Consider the following 20,288-nt stretch of genomic DNA (forward strand, 5'->3'; position numbering starts at 1 on the left):
CATTCCCAGAGGTATTTAAATTATTCATGCTCTAGTATTATTTCTCCACAACAGATTGTAACATACTTGCTAATTAAAAGAGATAATTACATATAAAATACCATGGATATGAACTAGAGTATTAATCACATTAACAAAGTCAAAATCTTGAGAAATGTGACAGGGAGTTCATCAGGAGAATGACACACTTCTCCAGAGCATTATTCTGCATGACCGAATAAAGTGCTAACCAGGTAGCATTCGAGTACCCTGGCACTGAACTTCCATATTTGCCCTGAATGGATTTTTTGAGCACATCATAAGCACTCATAGTGAGGTACTTGATGCTGTGTAACTATCCATACTTTAAATAATTCAATCTTAATGTAACATTAGAGATTTCAAAATCCCAAATCATCTCAGTTTTAAGAAGCATCAAAAACACCACTCCTGCCCCGGTCGGTTTGGCTCAGCAGTTGGAGCATTGGCCTGCGGACCAGAGAGTCCTGGGTTCGGTTCCCGCTAGGGGCATGTACCAAAAAAAAAACCCACCATCCTCTCATACGGACAGATCTCAGAGTGGAGGAAGGTGGGGAGGACTGGAAGAAGTCAACCAAGGAACAGATACGCCTATATGTATGCACAGACCATTGACACAGACAATAATATGGAAAAGGCATGGGGTGGGGCAGGGGCTGGGTGAGGGGGAGCAAAGGGATAAAATAGGGGGCATCTATAATACTGTCAACAATAAATTTAAAATAAATAAAATAAAAACAACAAAAACACCACTTCTTACCAGCTCTGAATTCTGTAGTTATCCAGAAAATATGTCATGTTGGCCACATGGCAACTAATAGCCAAGACAGGCTAGACCACATAAATCATCACATGTACCAACATTAATCCAATAGCAACCCAGATAACCCAAGAACAGTGAGAAGTGGTACCCAGGTCAGAAATCTCACTGCCTTCTATTTTACCACAGATTGAAAATCACTCCTTTACTACTTAAAGTTTCATTCCTTTTTTAAATCCTCACCCGAGGATGTTTTTCTATTTATTATCAGATAGAATGGGAGGGAGGGAGACACAGAGAAACATCAACATGAGAGGGACACATCAACTGGTTGTCTCCTATATGACCCCAACCAGGGCCAGGGATGAACCACAACCAAGGTACATGCCCTTGGCCAGAAACGAACCCACAACTCTTTGGTCCATGGGCCAACACTCTAACCACTAAGCCAAACCAGCCAGGGTTCATTTCTTTCTAGTTGTTTATTTTCAGAGATATATGATATTATCTTTTCTCATCCATTTATTTATATATGGATGTATGAGCTATGTACATAAACATAAAGTCCATAACCTTGTATTACAAAAAAAATGTGGGTCACATTACACAGTACATTAAAACTGGAGATTCCACAGCCAAAAATTCTAATAGTGTTGTGAATTTCACAACAAAAGTGACTACAAGATTCATAGACACTTCATGTAAACGTTAATTATGTACACAGCACGTATCGTGAAAGTATATAGAAAAACACCTTTTGACACAACCTTAGTTCCAATTCTCAAATCCCACAGATACTAAGCTCACAAATCAACATAAAAGGTTCTTTTTGTTATCTGCCTGTATACTTGGTGATTAAAAGGAAGTTTGTCCGAGAATTATCATTTTTTTGGTCATAACGTATTTCATATAATTGTTATCATTGGATTAATAACTTTTTTGTCACTGCCTGAGTACAATGCTTTAAGTTGAATTTGAAAATAGCCTTCATTTATTAACCTATCCCCTCACCTCACTACTTATTTTTTTTGCTCAGTATCAAAATGTGATATTAACTAAAATATATGCCACTAGAATGAAGACATAAATTTTACATCAGTATTCACTTGAAATGCTTAATAAGTTAGCTACATTTAACGGTTAATTTTACTGTTAGTAATTTTTTGTTTTGAGACGTGAACTAAAAATGACAACACTGGACAAATTCCAGGACTTCCAAATTCTAGCAAAGTGCTCTCTTTGAAACCCTGCCTCTCATCCTACTGCAGTGGAAACGCAGAACTGCGGCTACTTATTAATTAAGTGACCCTGGCAGAATCATCTCCTCTCTACATCTGTTTCCTTGTCAGCAAAACGGTGATCATCAGCCCTGCTAGGGTTATTGTAATGATTAAATGAGACACTTTACATGAGGGCTCTGTGGAAATATAGACTTAAAAGATAGCTGTTTTTACTCAGTTCTGTCAAAAGCTTGAGGGAATTCATTGTTATAGGATCAACACTGAAAAAAAATAATAATCTTGCATTTTGTGAGAGAAAAGAATATTTTAAAAGGCTATTACTAAGTTCTATATGGAGAGATATACTACACCCTACACAGACCAAAAAGGATGGGGCAAAGGTCAAGTAAAGGAAGCAGGTGCTTTTCTAAGAGAGATTCCTTAGGACCTCGGGTGAGGGGCAAGTACTAGACAGGTACCCTGAGCCTACCCGCACACTATGATTCTTGTGGACTTAAGTAAATCATCTCTAACTAATGATACAGACAGCTAGATGGCTTAAGGGACCCAAATACAATCTTTGCTAAAATAGTTCTAGTTATGGTGTGTTTAGAATCAATAAGACTTTGGGAAAGACAAGGAAGAGCTTTAGGATTTTAAGGCATCTTAGAACTCAAAGTTGGAAATGATCTTAGTCCAATTAAAAAACAACACACATATGAATTAGAAAACAATATAAAAAGCCATGCTCGACATTATTATTGAGAACATTTACAACACAAAATTGACTGTGGGTTTCATTAAAAACAGGTACACAGTGTCGCGTAAATGTGGCATTGATGGCTCAACCGCAGAGCAAAGATGGTTTTCTCCACCAAGTTAGGTAGCTCTATTCTCTTCCCAAAGACCAAGGTTCTAATCCCAGACAATCACCTAAGAAGAACTGCCTTAGGTTATACAGTGTTCAGGTGGAGCTTTGGATTATTAACACAGCCCCTGCCCACAACTGTAGCATATGCTTCCTGGAAGAGGATTCCAAATAAGGAGAAAGATGAGTTTGCAGACATAGTTTCTACTTCCAACTCTGCTACTAATTAGCCATGACTCCGTGAGTTCAGTTTACTTAAATTACTTAAAGCTCTGTGTACACCTTTATAAAATGAGAGCCATGTGCTCCTCAAATGTTTAGAACTAAGTTCTGCCTAGGAATGATGTTCAAAGTTGTAAATGAATTCCAGAAGTCACAGTGAATAACTGGCTGAACTAGAACTAGAACTCAGTGTCTAGATTGCAAGGTGTGTTCTTTTTTCTACACGTGCCTTCTCGCTGCAATCTCTTCTTTTTAATTTTTATTTCATCGTGTAAGAACCAGTAACATGCTACCCTCTTAAGAGTTTTTGAGGTGCATGTAGAATATTGCTAATCACAGACACAAGGTTGTACAGCGGAACTGCAAAACTTAATCATCTTGCATAATTGAAACTTCAGGCTCCGTTGATTATCAAATTCTTTGCTCTTTCCCCAGACCCTGGCAACCACATTCTTCTCTCTGATTCCATAAGTCTGACTATTCTTGATACCTCGTAGAAGTAGAATTTGTCTTGTTGTGACTGGCTTATTTCCCTCAGGATAATGTCCTCAAGGTTCCTTCATGTCATCACATACTGCAGAATATCCTTCTTTTTTAAAAGATTAATATTTCATCGTAAATAAAAACCACAATCTTTATCCATTCAATCGAAACCACAAGGAGGCATCACCTGACAGCTATGAGAATGGTTATCATCAGAAGGACGAGTGCTGATGAGGATGTGGAGAAAGTGCAACCCTGGTGAAACGGAATGAAAATGGTGTGGCCATGATGGAAAACAGCATAGGAGTGCCTCCGAAACATTTTAAAAATTGAAGTCAGGATTTTGAAGAGATAGTTCACAGTAGCACTCTTCATAATAGCCGAGATGTGAAAACTACATTAAAAACATTTTTTTAAACAAACATTTATTAGGAGACTATTATAGTCTGGGCACTGACCAAATTCATGGCTTCATTCATTTTTCACTAGATGCAATTTAGTGTCTTTTTATTTTATAGACTGAGAAAATAATCTTAGTGAAGAGAAGCAGCTGAGTAAATTTACACAATGTATGTGGCAGTGGCCACATTTTCACACAAATATGTTTCTGAAAATTATCTTCACCAGACCATGCTGTCTCCATTATTTATACATTAGTGTAAATTTAAGTCAGTGAATCACCTTTCTTGAATACATTGCAAAACAAGCCTTACCTATATTGTAAAAAGAAGAGACTATATTTTGTTAGAGGAAATATATGCAACAACATGGTAGAAACCATGGTTGGAGCCCTTATAGAGCATTAACAGCAAAGGACAATATAAAGTAATGGAGATAAAATTTACTATGTTGATATTTTTATCAGATTACTTCATGTTGAGTCCTAGATGACCGCTACTTATATATACATAAGATTTATGCTTTTTGTTTTAAAACAGCTAGTTATGTTTGTTTAAAGATTCACTCTAACAATAGCTTGGACTTTTAGAACTAAATTGTAAACTCTTTTGATGGTCATGCCTTCAGTATCGTGGCTTCTCATCTCTCACTTTTATTTCCATCATTATTTGGTCTCCCACAGTACCTGGTGCACAAAAACAAAAAATGTGTGTATATTCTACATTTACCAAATAAATGAATGGACAATCTGAGGAATTCGTATACCGATGTTGGGGGCAACCAAAAAAAATTACCCTAGAGTTTTGGATTACTTGGACCATGACTGATTCAAAGACACTTCCAGAATTATTACCTGGAAATCTTGACAAAAATTACACTTCAGTGATGCACACTTTTGTCTAAGAAGCCAAATAAGGAAGAGGTGTGGGGTAAGAATGTCTATTTTAGCAGAATATTCATAGCCAAAAATGTTTTGGGTCACACGTATGAATTAATTATGAAAAAAGCTAAATTTCTCTTTAAAGCTGCAAAGGCAAACATATTGTGAAAGGTTCTGTGAACTCTCTTGGTTGCTAGACAAAAGAGCAAAGGGATCAGCTTCAGCACACAGCAACCTCCTGCCTCTGAGAAAAACAAAAGACAAACAAAAACCTCCCCAGCTGAATCAATGAAGTGATCCGTGGGACTCCAGTGAGGCGCCATCGGCCTTTCTTAGAGTATTCATTATTGTTAATACATGCTGCAAGCAAAATTCTCTGTCCGGCTCCTTGTAATAATTTCTACTCCAAGAGATCAATCATGAAAGCACATGGAGGACCCTCTCAGTTCCAGTTTCAAAACCTGTGAGCTCACGAAATTGCTCTGGGCTGTGGGCCCCGAAGCCTTGATTCCAATTCCTCTTTAACTCTGGCAATCTGGCTCCATTTTTTGGTGCATCTGTAGTATGCCTCAGTATCCCTACAAGGAAAATCCTATTCACAACTTCCTCCAAAACACAGCACTCCTCATAGAAGTTCAGTGCGTGTACAAAAAGTGCCTCGGAATAAGAAACATTATAAACGCAAAATATTATTATCCTTATATAACAGCACTGGGCTACTTCAATTACAATCCACACTTTCAAAATCTGTTAACATTCCCTTCTGGGAAAGCCCTTTTGCCCTTTAATAGTATAAGCTAATCATGGCAGTATAATTTCCGGAGCTCATATTTGTGGGAGGAGAATGGCTGGCACTGGGGTGCTCAGTTCTGTGATGGCTTTCTCATTCCTTTAACTCCTGAAACCATTGAGAGGCTCTAAGCTAATTTTCAAAACTATGCAGAGGTACTTAGGAAAGCCAGGAGCAGAGATGGGAACCTGAGCATTACACTGACATCATTCTATGCTCAGCACATAGGGTGCATCATGAAAGCAATACTAAATGAGCACACTGGTTTCTAAACTCTTGCTGGCTTTAAGTAGCGTTCTTAATTACAAGCAGGCTTGCTTTGTTATTTACAGTTACACAGCTCACTGTTTATTTAACTGGGAAAATATAATTTTTCTATGAGGTATTTTCATCATTTATTTGCTTAAGTACATGCAAAATAAAAGGGGCCTTGCAGAGATCTCAAAACCTGTTTCTCATGTGCATTTAAAAAGAAAATGCTCATCATGATCTCTGCAACTGGGTCAGCTCGCACCAAGATGCTCCTGGGTAGCCATGAGCACTTTCAGCGCCCTGCAATCCTTGTCAGTGACACCTCGTAACAGTGCAAATGAAGCATGGCGTGATGAGAAAATGAAGAAGAATGAACCCAGATAGTCAACCCTGCAGTTTTCACAACACAGAGGGTAGACTCATTTTATTCCCCCATCCACACCACACATAATTTTTCTTTTACACTTTCAAGCATATACATGCTTTCCCTATTATGAGAAAAATGTCATATATCTATATCTGTATATATATGCATGTGTGTGTGTATATATATGTGTGTGTGTGTGTGTGTGTGTGTGTGTGTGTGTGTGTATATATATATATATATATATATATATATATATATTTGCAATAGTCCCAAATTTTGAACTAAACCTCATTCACACCTGCTAGGAATTTATCATATTGTCATTCACCTTTGTGCTTCTCTTCACCCTCATCTATTAGGCTCAAAGATTATTTCCTTGTGGGCCCTTAGTCTAATTAGCTGAATATTGAGGGAGTTTACTGACCCAACAAATTCAACATCACCTCTTTCTGATTAGGTTTCTTTCAAGCCATCACCCTGCCTGCCCTGCTCCCAGCCTCTCTGCATCCCCACCACACACATTTCTCCCTCCCCCACCCTCAGAGGCTTACTTCATCCTTCATGTTCCTTGACTGTACTCTAGCCAGAGTTAATTCCCTCTTTCAAGAGAGGGAAGGAATAAAGTCGGAAAAATCCACACAGGTTTATTTGTCAGAGGGTGGTGAGTTTGCTACTCTGATTAAAAAAAAGAAGAAGAAGAATCAGAAAGCTTCCACCAAAAGTGTGTTAGGAGAACGGGGAGTTTCAAAAACAAACAATAGCACCTTCAAAGGAAAGAAAAAGTTCTCCGACTCAAAAAAATGATACCAACTGCTGCTCACATACAATTTTCTCTACTTTCCTTCTATCCATTCTCTCTTTCAATGATAGACGCGCCTGGTTTTTCATTCACATACAGAGGCAATCACTCGGTTCTGGAGGGAAAGAAATGTGCGTAAGGACCAGCAGAGGGCGCCTGACCGGGGGAGAGCAGCGGAGGGAAGGGGGAAGGAGTGCCTCTCTGCCGCAGGGCCCCTCGGTGTTCTCCTTTCCCCCACGCCCAGGTGCTCTCCCCAGTCAACGCCTCATCTCCCCGGAAACAGGCAGAGCCGCAGCAAAGGAAAGAGTGAATATGTATATGAGATTATTAGCCGAGCGCTTCCCACCGGTACGAGGTGCCCCACCCCCCTGCCTAACCTCAGGGAGCTCAGAGCACCCACCCAAACTCTGTCTCTCCCTCTTGTGCCCTGGCTCACCTCCGTCCCCTGGGGATCACACAGTTCTGCACAAAGGCAGGGCAGTGGGTGAGAACTGCACCCAGGTAAGGGAACAGCTGGATCCCAGACTACTGTGACCCAGTGGTGAGGGTAGAGGCTCCTCCTGACTCAGAGGAATCCATCCTCGCTGTTACTTAGCTCAGAAGCCCGTTGGGGGCCTCTCTTCTGTCTCCACCCAGTTCTCTAAACTGGAGAGAATCCTTGAGAGGGAACTGGGGAGAGGGAGGGAAGGGATTCCTAGGACCCAAATGAGGTGTGTCCCCGTGCCACCCCTAAAGGAGAGTTGCTAAGGGGGATTGTTCTTTCTTCATTTAGGTAAGGCTATAGCTTCCCATATCCAACCAGAATTGTCCCCAGGTAGTACCTGTCCCTGGGGAGGGGACCATCCTGGTGTAGTAGTAGCTGCTCAGGGGAGAGGAATTACTTAGGGAGCAGGACATGGGGTCCAGAGCTGCTCCGTCTGAAAGAGGGAGGGGCCCTCTAGAAAAGGAAGTAGGGGTGGGATATAAGAAAGAGTGTCTACAACAACTTTTGCTCTGCTTCTTAAGTCGTGGACTTTACACTGGGGGAGAGATTGGGAGTGGGAAGAGATTCACAAAAACAGTTTGATATTTTATTTATTATCAGTTCAGGGAACCCGAAGTAGACTTTAATCTGAAGATGAGAGGAACCTGGCCTTACACTGCCAGCCACTCTGGAGAAGCAACCTGCCCACCAAAGCCTTTCTTCACATTCTGCTCTTTACAAAAGAACCCAGAGTGAGGAGAATAGTTTCTCTTTGCTTTAAATACTCCTCCTCCAAGCAGACCTCCTAATTTCCCCTCCTCCAAGCAGACTTCCTGATTTACACCAGCCAACATTAGCACACCCGCCCTCACTAAGCGGAAGAAAGAGAAAGCAGGACAGCCCTTATCCCAGTAGCCTTCAGACATGATCCTCAGGGAGATGGGTTTGGGTAGTCAAGCCTCTCTGCTGTATTTAGAAAATAGCTCAGCCCAATCACCAAGAAAAATAAGTGAATATGTGTGTGGTGTGGGGAAAGAGGGAGGTGTTCACAGGTCTTCTCTGAGCCTAGAAGGGCTGGCCAGCCTCAGTTACCCTCCTACCTTCTCCAATTAAGGGAAGAGGTGGGGGCCGAGGGGAATGGCCTCCTGCTGAGTGAATCCCAGCACCCAGGGCTTCAGGGTCACTGTAGTCTGGGCACACTCTGGAGGAATGTGCAATCTGGAACCTCTCCCTCCGGAAGGCCAGGGAAAACAGGCAGGAGGTGGGGCAGCACACAGCACAGACAAAAGGTTCTGCAGAGCCCCCCTTTCACTGATGCCTGGGGCCCTTGGCTGAGCACAGCGCCTCATCAGCCACACTGAGTGACCTTCTGGCTAGTAACTCCCCATTCCCATGGGGCCCAGGTGCCCAGCCAGGAATGGTCCTATAATAGGTACCCACGCCTCTCTCCAGCACCCCTACAAGGAACACCATTCACACCCCTCACCACAAACACACCAGATGCCTTCCCCCATCCCTTTTCTATTGTCTTCAAAGAGATTAGTGGTTCCCACCAAACACACCCAAATGCACCTCCCGTTCTTGTGCTCCCATTTCTCTGAGCCTTAGGGGCTGAAAAGCTAGCAGGGTTGAAATGGAGGAGCCAGGGAGTAACCCGTGAGAACTTGGCATCTCAGACCCACCGTGTCCGCCTCGCAAGGATGCAGGTGACCTGTAGATTGCAATAGGCACTGAATGATGCTTGCTGCTGCCATGGAAATGGTGGATGTGGTGCGCTCCCAAGCTGGACGCCCCCCATGCCACTCCTAGAAGGCCGCTGAGGGTGAGCGGGACAATCCAGAGCAGGGCCAGGCGCCCCCCTGCGCCTCCGCCGCTGCTGCCGCTGCCGCCCCCGGGCGAGCCCAGCTCGGCGCCGCACCGGAGCATCCTCTGGTACATGGCGGGGCGCCCGCCGAGGGGCAGCCACCACGGGAGGCAAAGTTTGGGGCGCAGGGAGGGGAGAGGGCACCGGGGAGCAGGCAGCTCAGGGTGGGCTGCAGGGCGCCGCCTCACCGAGCCAGAGCACCCATCCTCTCCCTCCTTCGGACAGTCTTCTCGGGGTCCTGGAGTCCGTCGTGACTAGCACCCCAAAGAATCCGAAACATAGCCGAGGCAAGTGCAGCTGATGGGGGACTTGTCCGGAAAGGTAGCCCCCGAAACAGCAAGTGCGAAGAGGGCGGTTGCTCCCAGATTTCCAGGGTTCCAGGTTCTCGAGTGATACTCCCAAAGAGTTTCGGGCGAGAGTGCGTGCCAGGGGGTGGGGAGCGGGGAAATTGTTTAAAGCTCCTCCCGGAGGGTCCTCACTTCTACATGACAGCCATCCACCGCGAAGCCACTAGGTAAATCCATTTAGCATTGTGTGTGGGGACTTGGGAGGCCACTTCGCCGGCCCGACCTCCTTTCAGGGGAGAAGCAGACCCCATGAAATCCAGGCGCCCCTTCCCCGCATTCAGCCCCGGCCGGCTGGCCCGCCAGCGCCAGCCTCCAGCGGGCAGCGCGCGGAGCAGCGGCGCGCATCGCCTGCTCCCGAGGCGCTCTGCCTGTCCGCTGCCTCCTGACACTGCCACCGGCAAGGGGTTCAGAGGCGAGAGTGAACCTTTATGAAGGAAGCGGGGATCCAGAGGGGAAAGCGAGCTAAGGAAAAGAAGCAGCAGAGGAGTGGAGGGCACACAGAAAAAAGAAAAGAAATACCACACACGCTGGCGAGGCGAGGGGGCTCTATGCAAATCTGCAGTCTCCAAATAGCAAATCACTGAAGCTGGGATGCAATGCAGAGGACGAGCCTATGTAAGGAGGGAGGCTGGTCTAGCTTCCCACGAAAATCGCCCTGCTTTGCCTCTCTCATGCATTCTCCACGCATCGAAGGGGCACGTGTATGGCGATGCGGGGAACACCTAAAATGCGACTCACCCTCCTCTGCCAGGTGATCCCTCAGTCTGAACTACAATGGCAGATGGCACCCTTCCCCTACCCCTATGGTTTAGATGTAACCAGTGTCCTGAGAGCTCTTAAAAGGGAAAGAATTCCGCTTTTTTTATTGGCCCAAACTTGTTCTGCCAGGTATTCAAACCCAATCTGCTAAATATGGCTTGACACCATCTACTCGGGCATCAGTTCTGATGGTCTGTTAATTACAGATATTACTCATAACAAAGAGACCTCGTTCCCACTACCACACTCTATCTCACAAGGCAGTCAAAGTGCAGGACCGGCACACGCAGGAGGGAACAGGATGCGTGAACCTGGCACAGCTGAGGAACAGTCAGAAAAGGGGAGCGTGAAGAGAGAGAAGGGAGACAGGTGGGGAAGACAGCAGAGGAGGGACACGGGATCAAACGAGCTTGCTTGAATTTCAAACATTTGGGGATATTTAAGAACCTACAAGATCACTACAGAAGCCCAGCTGTGGTGATCTTTTCTAATGGTAGAGTTCTGCCTTTCTCTCATGCTGTCTCCTTAGGAAAATCGCATTAAGAAACAAAAAATTCCTAAATCCAGTGCCCCCATGAAGGAGAGAACATTTACATTCTACTGGTAAAATGCAGAGACTTTACCTAGAATCCACGTGTCCTGGATAAGAGACAAGCGAAGCCAACATACATGAAGAAAATCTAAAACGCCAGCAAGCACAGCACGTGAGCGTGCCAAGGCGGAACCACAGCCCCTGGAGCCTGGCAGCAAGAGTTGGGATTATGTCTGAAACAGTCCTCCAGTTCCAGAAGATGATAAAAACTATGACATGTCTAGTAACTGGACATCTTTTGTCTTTATTTCTATTTAAAGAGAAAGGGAAACAACTCAAAATAGGCACTACTTCCCACAGCCTCTCATCATCTATATAATCCCTTATATCAACAAATATAAAGTTATATATATTGGGGGGGGGGGAGTAATTCTAGGAGGATTTGACTCAAATCAGCCATTCACACAAGTGGCCATTTAGGCTTCTACATTGCTTCATAGCCCATGCAGACAGGCCACCCAGGGACTCTGGTGGTCACTCTGTAACAGTGTCCAGGGACCACCAAATCAACTCTATAGCAAGTCATCACCTCATATTCCTGTCAAAAGTTTATGGCATTCGACTGAAAGATAATTCTTCAGCTCACTAATTGAAATGGCTTAGCAAGGCTAGGTAAGGTGCTTTCATTTACTTAAATACACGGTATCTCCCAACATTCCCCAGCTGCTCAAAAACCAACAGAACCCAAATCCAGCACCTTCCACTGTGTCTTGTTGCCACCCTTATCCCCAGACCATTTCCTCATCATTTTAGTATTTTTTTTTTTTTAGCCTATTTATTATAACTCACTAGTCCAGGGTTGTGATTATTTATTTTTTAAATATCAAGTGAAGCTTCCGAAGGAAAGAAGAGGATAATCACCCTCGCAGTATAATTTTAGGACTCGACGTTCATATTCTGGATTTGATCTTTCATCGTGTTCACACGGCAAGAGCAGTGGGTTAGGCGGCGGGGGACCTCTGCTGCATTCTTGGCACTGCCATTTACTGGTTATGTCAGATTAGTTACTCAGCCTCTCCCCGAGGCTCCATGGCTTCCTTTATAAAATAGTCATGTTCCTATCTTTCCTAAGAATCCCACAGGGCAGGAAGGATATAATGTAATATTTAATGTGAGAGTGATTTAGAATATATCAAATGCTCCCCACAATTAAGGCATTATGCCTTTCCTCTTATATAGGTCTAGCATATCGACTGATTAGCCTGCACAATTCATTCAGTTCCTTCCATCTATAGGAAGTATAGAGCACTGCATTGTTCTCCAATGCCCTCATGTATAGTGTTGATCTGTCCTCCCCTCCCCAACTACATGAATTCCTGAAGGGGAACAGAGTCCAATCTTTATTTGTACTCCCTCTAGTGCCCAGCATATGTGAAATGTAAGTTAGTCTCTTAGAACATATCATTAATTCTCATTATTCCCAGTGGTTATGGTCTAAAAAGTTACCATGAACACTAAAGTAGCAAAACCTGAACCAATGCTCCTAGCAGTTAAGTTCATGCAAGCCTCTAGTCACAATTTTTTTATCAACTAACAAATCTATAACCTTGTTTTATGTGTTTCTTTGTTAAAAGACATCTGATTTAATATATACTGTTGATTCACTAACATTGAACTTACAGCTGACATCAATATAACCCAAGCCTGAGTGAAGCTTATCTAATACCTATGTTCCCCATCAGACTTGCCACAGCCGTCTTCAGTTTAGGAATGTTAGCACTTGAGCATTATGTTTAGTAGCCATTTTAACCAGTAAAATCATCAACAACAACAAACACCCACACAGAAAAATGTGGAAAATGTGCCACTAAATAGAATAAGAAAAGTAACTTGTTTATAATACAAGAGCTGAAACCATAATGCAGAGTGCTGTGTTGTTTGACCTCAGAGAGGAACTTTTTGCTCTGTGCATGTCTGTTAATGACCAGCATAATGCCATGGGTATTGATTTGGGGGGGGTTACAATTTTTTATTGATACTTTATATTTTCATTTTGTATTGATTAGAGAGATAGAAAGGAAGGGATGGAGAGAGTGAGACAGAGGGAGAGATTTGTTGTCCCACTTATTTATACATTCATTGATTGATTCTTGTATGTGCCCTGACCGGGGATTGAACTCCCAATCTTGGTGTATCAGGACAACACTCTACCCAACTGAGCTACCAGGCCAGGGCCCAGGGGTAACAAATTTTAGTGAGGAGGTGAATTCATATCTATAAATAATAAAGATTGACGGTGTTCATTATTCTCTTGATTAATAGGGAAAGATGGGGCTGGGACTTTGGAGAGTTATTGGTATATTTTAAAGCTATAGAAATGGAATAAGTATGTAAGTTTCTGATGAACCTTCCCAAGAGAATTCAATGAAGGATAGGCTCTCCTGTCTGTCTTACATTGTCTGGGGCCTTGGGAGATAAAGTCAGGGTTAGGGAAAGGATAGGCCAGAAATCTCAGTTTTACTAGAGTCTCAAGAGCTAAAAAAGAAATATTTATTGCTTCCTTGAAAGAAGAAATTGTAGCTGTAGTGTTTCAGGCATATGTCTAGGGCACCTTTGCAATACCTAGGAGGATCTGGTGTGGATGCTATGATACCAGTGCTGCCATATTTATTATAAATGGTTGTAATTTGGTGGAACAAGAAGCAATTCTCTGTACATGGTGGAGAAAAGTCTTGTGGGTAAATATATGCCTAATCTGGATGAAGCGAATACAGTTTGTGCTCACTCTTTATGTGTCTTCAGCTGGTCAGTCCCTGTGTCAGGAACTGCACTATTTAAAGAAACTGAGGTAGCATTTGACAGATTGTGCTTAGGTGAATAAAGAGCTGGTTGCAGGAGACATGGTGCCCGGCTCTCTGTAATATACTCTTAAATATTTCAGCACAGACAGTGAGATATGAATGTGTGCCAGTGTTATTCTGTGTCCCAAGAGAGTCAGTTGCCTTCATCAGAAATTTATGCTCCAGTGTCTCAGCCAGAATTATAGAAGCTAGGGGTGGTTTCTAGAAGCCTTGAGCTATCATCAACTCCCCTCATAATGTGGCTTTGCTAATTAATTATAATGTAGGTTAGAAGCAGGTTATCATTGGTGAAATAAATTGCTTGTCAACTGGTGTAATGGAAGTTAGAAATGGGTTATCTTTGGTGAAATCATTAATATTCAAGATATGTGGGTTGGCCAAAATACCTTATAGACATGCTTTGCTTCTACATAAATGGAGTATGTGAATAAAAGAGGCTTTTGACCCTTTACTGTGCCATAACATCAGTAATAAGAACTAACGCATTTGTAAGTGGCACAACTCAGAGAGATCTAAATGGATCAGCTTCCTTAATCATCACAAAAGATATGAAGTGGGGGCTGCTAGTAACCCTTAACAGATCTTACTCACCGATTTCTGACAAATGATGAGCTGGATGCTGCCCCTGAAATAATGCCATCTTTGCTTCATGAAAACCTTTTTGAAAGTCTCTTTTCAGGCACCCAAAAGAACCAAGTGCTGGCATTTCATCCAGCTTCCAGAGTAGGCTACACGATTTTGTGCCTACTTAAATGTCTGTAGCATCAGTTGGTCTGTATCTTATATTCGATAGGACCCAGACGTAAAGAAATTCTTGGAGTGGTGGTTAATGCTCACTTTTCTTTAACTGTGGTTACTGAGATCTACCAAAAGAACCTAATAGCTGTGCATGGTAAATTGTCCTAGGTCTATTCACAGTTGATTTGTAATGAATAAGGAGGCAGGTAGCATAAGTCAGACAACGGTGTTAAGAAATGGGAGATGGGATTGGAAACTGAGAGGATTAAAAAAAGGGAAGGGAAGGAGAGAGGAGGATGATTGGAAGGGGAGTGTGGACAGAGATGGTAAAGGACAGGTCATTTCAACTTATGTTTCATATTCTAAAACCAACCCTTCTGTCTCAAGAAACAGGATGGTTGTCAAGTAGACACTTTCAACCTTTTCGTGTTTTCCTTAAACATAATTGGACATTTATACAACTCAGTATTGAGCCCTTTAAATAAAAATTAGGCACTAAAAGTAGGAGAGGGGAAATACATTAAAACCCACAGGCAGCACCAATCTTAAAAAAAAAAATTAAAAATGAGGATAGTGTCAGTATTGCATTTCTCATTTTTACTGGTGTCGGCACAAAGGAAAAGGCAAGCAGATCCGACATATTCATCTGCATTCTGAGCTGGGACTAAAAGAGTTAAGGGGAGAGAGAGAGAGAGAGAGAGAGACTTAGATGATGGTGCCATTCATAAAACTGTAAAGATAGACCTCTGATCCTGTTACCTTTCTGGGTTACTGCAGGTCCCTAAGGGTGTTCTGAGAAGTGATCAAAATAGAAGAGCCGGAGTATTAAGAGAAAACATGAAAAATAAAAAACAAAAATAAATGCCAGGGCTAAAAGCATCCCTGGAGATGCTGTAGTGCAATCTCTTCATTATTCAGATGATAAACTTAAGACCCACAAAAGTCATAATGTTGCCAAAGGGTCCGATTTATGAAACGTTTACTTATCTGGAAGTGCACCTTCACCTCCTGCCACCCATGATCCAGTCAAAGAGGTAGATTGGTGAATTCAGTCAATTTAGCTGTTACCTAGAACCAATATAACAAATGGGAGGGAGTAGTGGGAACTCAACATGAGCCAAGGTGATACCCAATACACTCAAATTAAAGTTTAGCCTGGATGTACCCTTTGACTTGTGAAACCTGAATAGATTTGTTCAATTAAGGTTAGCAGTATTTAGGACTGCAGTATTTTATGGTCTCTATCTTCTCTTCTTGTCTTAGTTTAAAAAAAAAAAAAAGTTCATTTATGACACTGACCTGCTTAAGCACCAAGGAAGCCAGCTTTAAGTGTTGTGGGCATTGGATGGACATCAACTAATCATATGCCACCTCTCAATCACCATCATCTTACATTGCTTGCATAGCTGTTTCAACCAAATTGTGTTGCTGACAAACTCTTACATAGGTTCATGCTCTTCGGATTTGAATGTGATCATGATGTAGTGGGAGACCATGTGATGAGCGCCAGACTGTGAGCCTGAGCCTGACTGGACTGTTACCCTTCCTGTGGCATTGGGTTAAATTGCCCCTTGTCCCAGTGTCCTCATCTGTAATCTGACTATCACACTACATGTAATGACACTGGAACAGCCTTTAAAATATATGAAGCACTAAATATAAGTGACTGTTACCGATTCATATGTGTATATTTTAGATAAGTGCTAAAGATGTAATGATACTGAGTTGTACTGTGATTTTTAATTTAGCTGTATTCTAAATACCCGCCACTTAGTCTAGAGTCAAGTCTGGCCATCTCTCCAGTCATTTCATAGTTCAGTGTCTGTTTCTCTAAACCTGTGGTGTGCAAGCTTTAGTGAGCCCGAGCATCACTAGACGGGCGTATTACATCACAGACGGCTTTACTTTGGATCCCTGGATCTGCAGACAGGCCTGATAATTTGCATTTCTGACAAGTTACCCGGGGATGCTCACCTGCTTGCCCAGGGAAACCAGATTTTCAGAACCACTGCTCTTTCTGAATGTCAAAGTCTCTGACACAGGTTTTATTACCCATACCGGGAGAACTTTCTAATTAAGCTCCTTACCAATGTTCTTACCTCCTTAGCATTGTATGCTACACATAGGTAACAGTGCTGTCCCCGGATCTCCGCTTTAAAGAATGTTTTAAGTGCTGTAAGATGTGTACCATATACACTTACATGTCCTTATCTCACACCATGCAACTATAAATTCCCTTTAATTGGAAGAAGCTATTTTCTGTTCCTTCCCACCTCTTGTATTTGAGCTCTTCTTTGGTTCGCCTGGCCAGTGGCCAAGAACGGGAACTCAGGCACCACACTAGGCTTCTATCCTGACTCCACTGACTTGCTAGCTGTGTGGCCTTGAGCAGATTATTTAACACCCATTTTTCCACCAGAAAAGGGAGTTGAGGTGGGATTCTTGTGAGGATTAAATGAGTTGGCATATATAAAACATTTAGAGTAGTGTCTGGTACATAGTATACATATGTATTAGCACTTAGCATTTATTTATTTATTTTTAGAATGAATTCTTCTTTCTTTTGGGGGTATGGAGAAAATAAATCAGAATTGATGAGACTGCTTTCTTCCATATAAAACCTAATACTGGCTCATCCAAACAGTCATCATAAAAAAACCCGAGAAGACCCTTTCATGTCTCGGTATAGGAGGCCTCCAGTGTGACCAGTGTCCGCTGCGGAAATGTCAATGACAAAAACTGACAACCTGGGGTCTGTCTGCCTGCATTCACAAGCACATTCTATCATATATGCCCATCGCTGCAGAGAAAAGAAACGGAGAACGAAAGGACAAGTATAAGGCAAGTTCAGGGTGATACAAAAACCAAGACCTAATTTCCAAATTCCCTAGTAAATACAGATATTTAAATTAGCAACCAGAAATCATGACATACCACAAGTTCTATTTCTTGGCTGCCTAAACACTTAGAGCATAAACCAATTTAATCTATCGTTATAAATATATGTTCTAGAGCATATATTGCCATTTGAATGCACTGAAAGGGATTTCATCATGCAATCTGAATCAAATCTGTAAATAGGCTTATCTGGGGTTTATAATCTAATCCTCATCCAACTCAGGATAAATAGATTTGATTACACATTTGGCAGTGATATTTTGAAGTTAGTACTAGAGTTAAGTTAGTGTGACTATCTCACTACAAAGATGTGTTTTCAGGTAAAGTCAAAGTTCTTTAGCATGGCATATTAAGCCCTTCAAAACTGGCTTCTATATTACCTTTCTTGTTTTATCTTTATCTCAATTTCTGCCACTTCCCCCAAGCATCCTAGGCAAACTTCTCTCTTCCTTAGACACACTATATACCCCTTTACTTCTTTGCCAGTGTATATATCATTTCCTCTGTAAAAAACAAAACACAACAACAAACCTATCTCTTCTCCTTCCTCCTTCTCTTAATTTCCCACTCATTATTCCACCAAATTTTAACACATACATCTCTGTTGGAGAATTTTCTGAGCTCTGCCAATTAATTGTGACTTTCTCAAGTAGAGACTATTAACACATATCTTTTAAAAAATATTCAAGATATGTAATAATGCATTTACATTATTATTATACCAAAATAATAAAGTATCAAAGCAATTAGTTATATACATTCCATGTTTAGGAATTTCAAATAACCAACCAAAACCAACAAAAAAGGGATACAAATCCTCTTCAACTTATTCTTGCAGGTTTTTGGTTAGTTCTTTTAGTGCCAAAAACATATAATAAATTTAGGCTGAACATTAATTTAAAGGCTAAATAAATTGATTATGGGGAATAATGGAATTCTTCATCATATTTTCCTACTCAGGCTATAAACAGATGACTTTCTTCCCATACTATGTAAAAAAAAACAACAAAAAAAAAACAACCAAAGATGCTTGCTGCCAACTTTAATTGCACAGCAAACATTTACAGCAAACTTATAAATCCTTGAAAATAGAGTTTTATAATGAAAATACTGGCACCATTTTAACTATAACCATTCAAATAACATCACTACAGCAGAACTTATAATCTAATGTATTTGTTCTGGGTAAGGAAAGATTAAGCTGTAGGTGTCAGAAAAACTTTCTGTGACTCAATTCAAAATGCATGATCATTTCACATAGTTCAAATCTCTTAGAATATATCAAAATGAATGCTTATACTCCAAAACATTTATTCTTAAAAAATAGATTATATATATTTTTAGATTATATTTTTGATACTTGTATGCGAAATATATCACTTCCAAGGCATTTTGAAAAATCATTAATCAGTGTTATTTTTTTTTTATCTGTCTTCTTTTTCTTTCAAGAAAGAATTACTTTCCTCAGATTTTCCCTGTTCTATTACTGAGATGATTCCCCTAGAGAACTGTGAGCTTATCTTGACAGGTGTTAGTAGGTCTGTAGACCTCTGTGGAATTGTTCCTGGTTGTGTTGAGGTACAGCAGAAAACAGTAGGTCTGAAAACTAATGTACTTACTTTATTGCATTCTAAATAAAATAAACCACACAGCGAGTAGACTTAATCTACTAATGTCTTCCTAATGAAGCTTTCATTAAGCATATGGTGTGGTATTCAATATTTAACACATGATAAGTATTGAAACAAAGTATTTCTGCTGACTTTTTAAATGCATACCTGATGATTGCTTCATATATTATTTTCCAATGAACTCGTTTACCCTTAGATTGCTTTAGTTTCCTAATCAAAGAGACACAAGGAACATTTCCAGATTTAATATTTTATATCCAAATGGAGAGAAAAAAATAAATGTCTCACCTACCATTATCCTTAAATAATTTAAATTAGATTGGCTTTTCTAATTTTTAAGGACAAAGAATGCTTTTTGTTTTCTGTGCAATGTAAAAAATTGTACTCATTAATAAATTTAGGAGCCAAATATTTATGATGAAACTGTTTTGGCCCAACTCACAGTGGTTTGCTTTAAAATAGTGCTACTTCCTAGCACAGCGAGTACTACCATAAATTGTGGTGAAAAATGGAAACGTTGATGACCAATGGAAGACAACTACAAGCACAATCAGTATTTCTTCATATTGGCAATATTTTGATTTGCCATTTGTCAAAAGAAAAACTCAAAGCTTCTCTCAAAAAAACCTGCCTACTTCAGAAAAATCACCAGTTTGGGGGAGTTCGCTGTCCATTCCATCTCACACTGACTGCACTAAATCAAAGAGCGACACGTAGGTCGCATCCTCATGCTTACACTGTGCCAAATTTCCCACGTCTGACTTCAGGTTTCCATGCAGATGATCTCCCGCTGTGGTGTGATCAGAGTTGTGACTTCCAGGTCTTATCAGACATGTATTTTACTATTATTATTTCAACTATTATTTACTGCCAAGCCATCCACATCCAGAGGCAAGAAAACAGATATGGTAGACAAAGAGAAAGGTGGGTCTCTCCTTCTTTGCAGCAGCAGCTGGAAACAGTGTGAAAGCAATGGATCAGGAAGAGAAGCAGTTTCCTACTTGAGGGATTAGACAGTACCCTCTTTTGTACTGTTAAATCAAAGTTTTAGTTATTTCTTCAAGCAATACTAATTTTTTTTTCAATTTTCATAAATAGTCTCTAGAGAAACTGCAAGAGACCGCCAAACACATTCCC

General features: G+C 41.3%; 1 protein-coding gene across 19 annotated transcripts in view; it reads right to left on the bottom strand.

The window, feature by feature from the left end:
• NRXN1 (neurexin 1) overlaps positions 1 to 20,288 on the bottom strand; it is a 1,071,251-nt gene that overhangs the window by 408,199 nt on the left and 642,764 nt on the right. For 4 of the 19 annotated variants that reach the window (XM_036262505.1, XM_036262504.1, XM_036262503.1 and 1 more), the window contains exon 1: positions 9,204 to 10,292. The exons of the other annotated variants lie outside the window; for them this stretch is intronic. In XM_036262505.1, the coding sequence (XP_036118398.1) occupies positions 9,204 to 9,459 (256 nt within the window). In that variant the 5' untranslated portion in view covers positions 9,460 to 10,292. Of the gene's footprint in view, positions 1 to 9,203; positions 10,293 to 20,288 lie in introns of those variants that run through there. 19 annotated transcript variants of the gene reach the window in all.

Source organism: Molossus molossus, unplaced genomic scaffold (genome assembly GCF_014108415.1).
Source record: "Molossus molossus isolate mMolMol1 unplaced genomic scaffold, mMolMol1.p scaffold_m16_p_15, whole genome shotgun sequence".
In the NCBI taxonomy this organism is placed as follows: domain Eukaryota; kingdom Metazoa; phylum Chordata; class Mammalia; order Chiroptera; family Molossidae; genus Molossus; species Molossus molossus.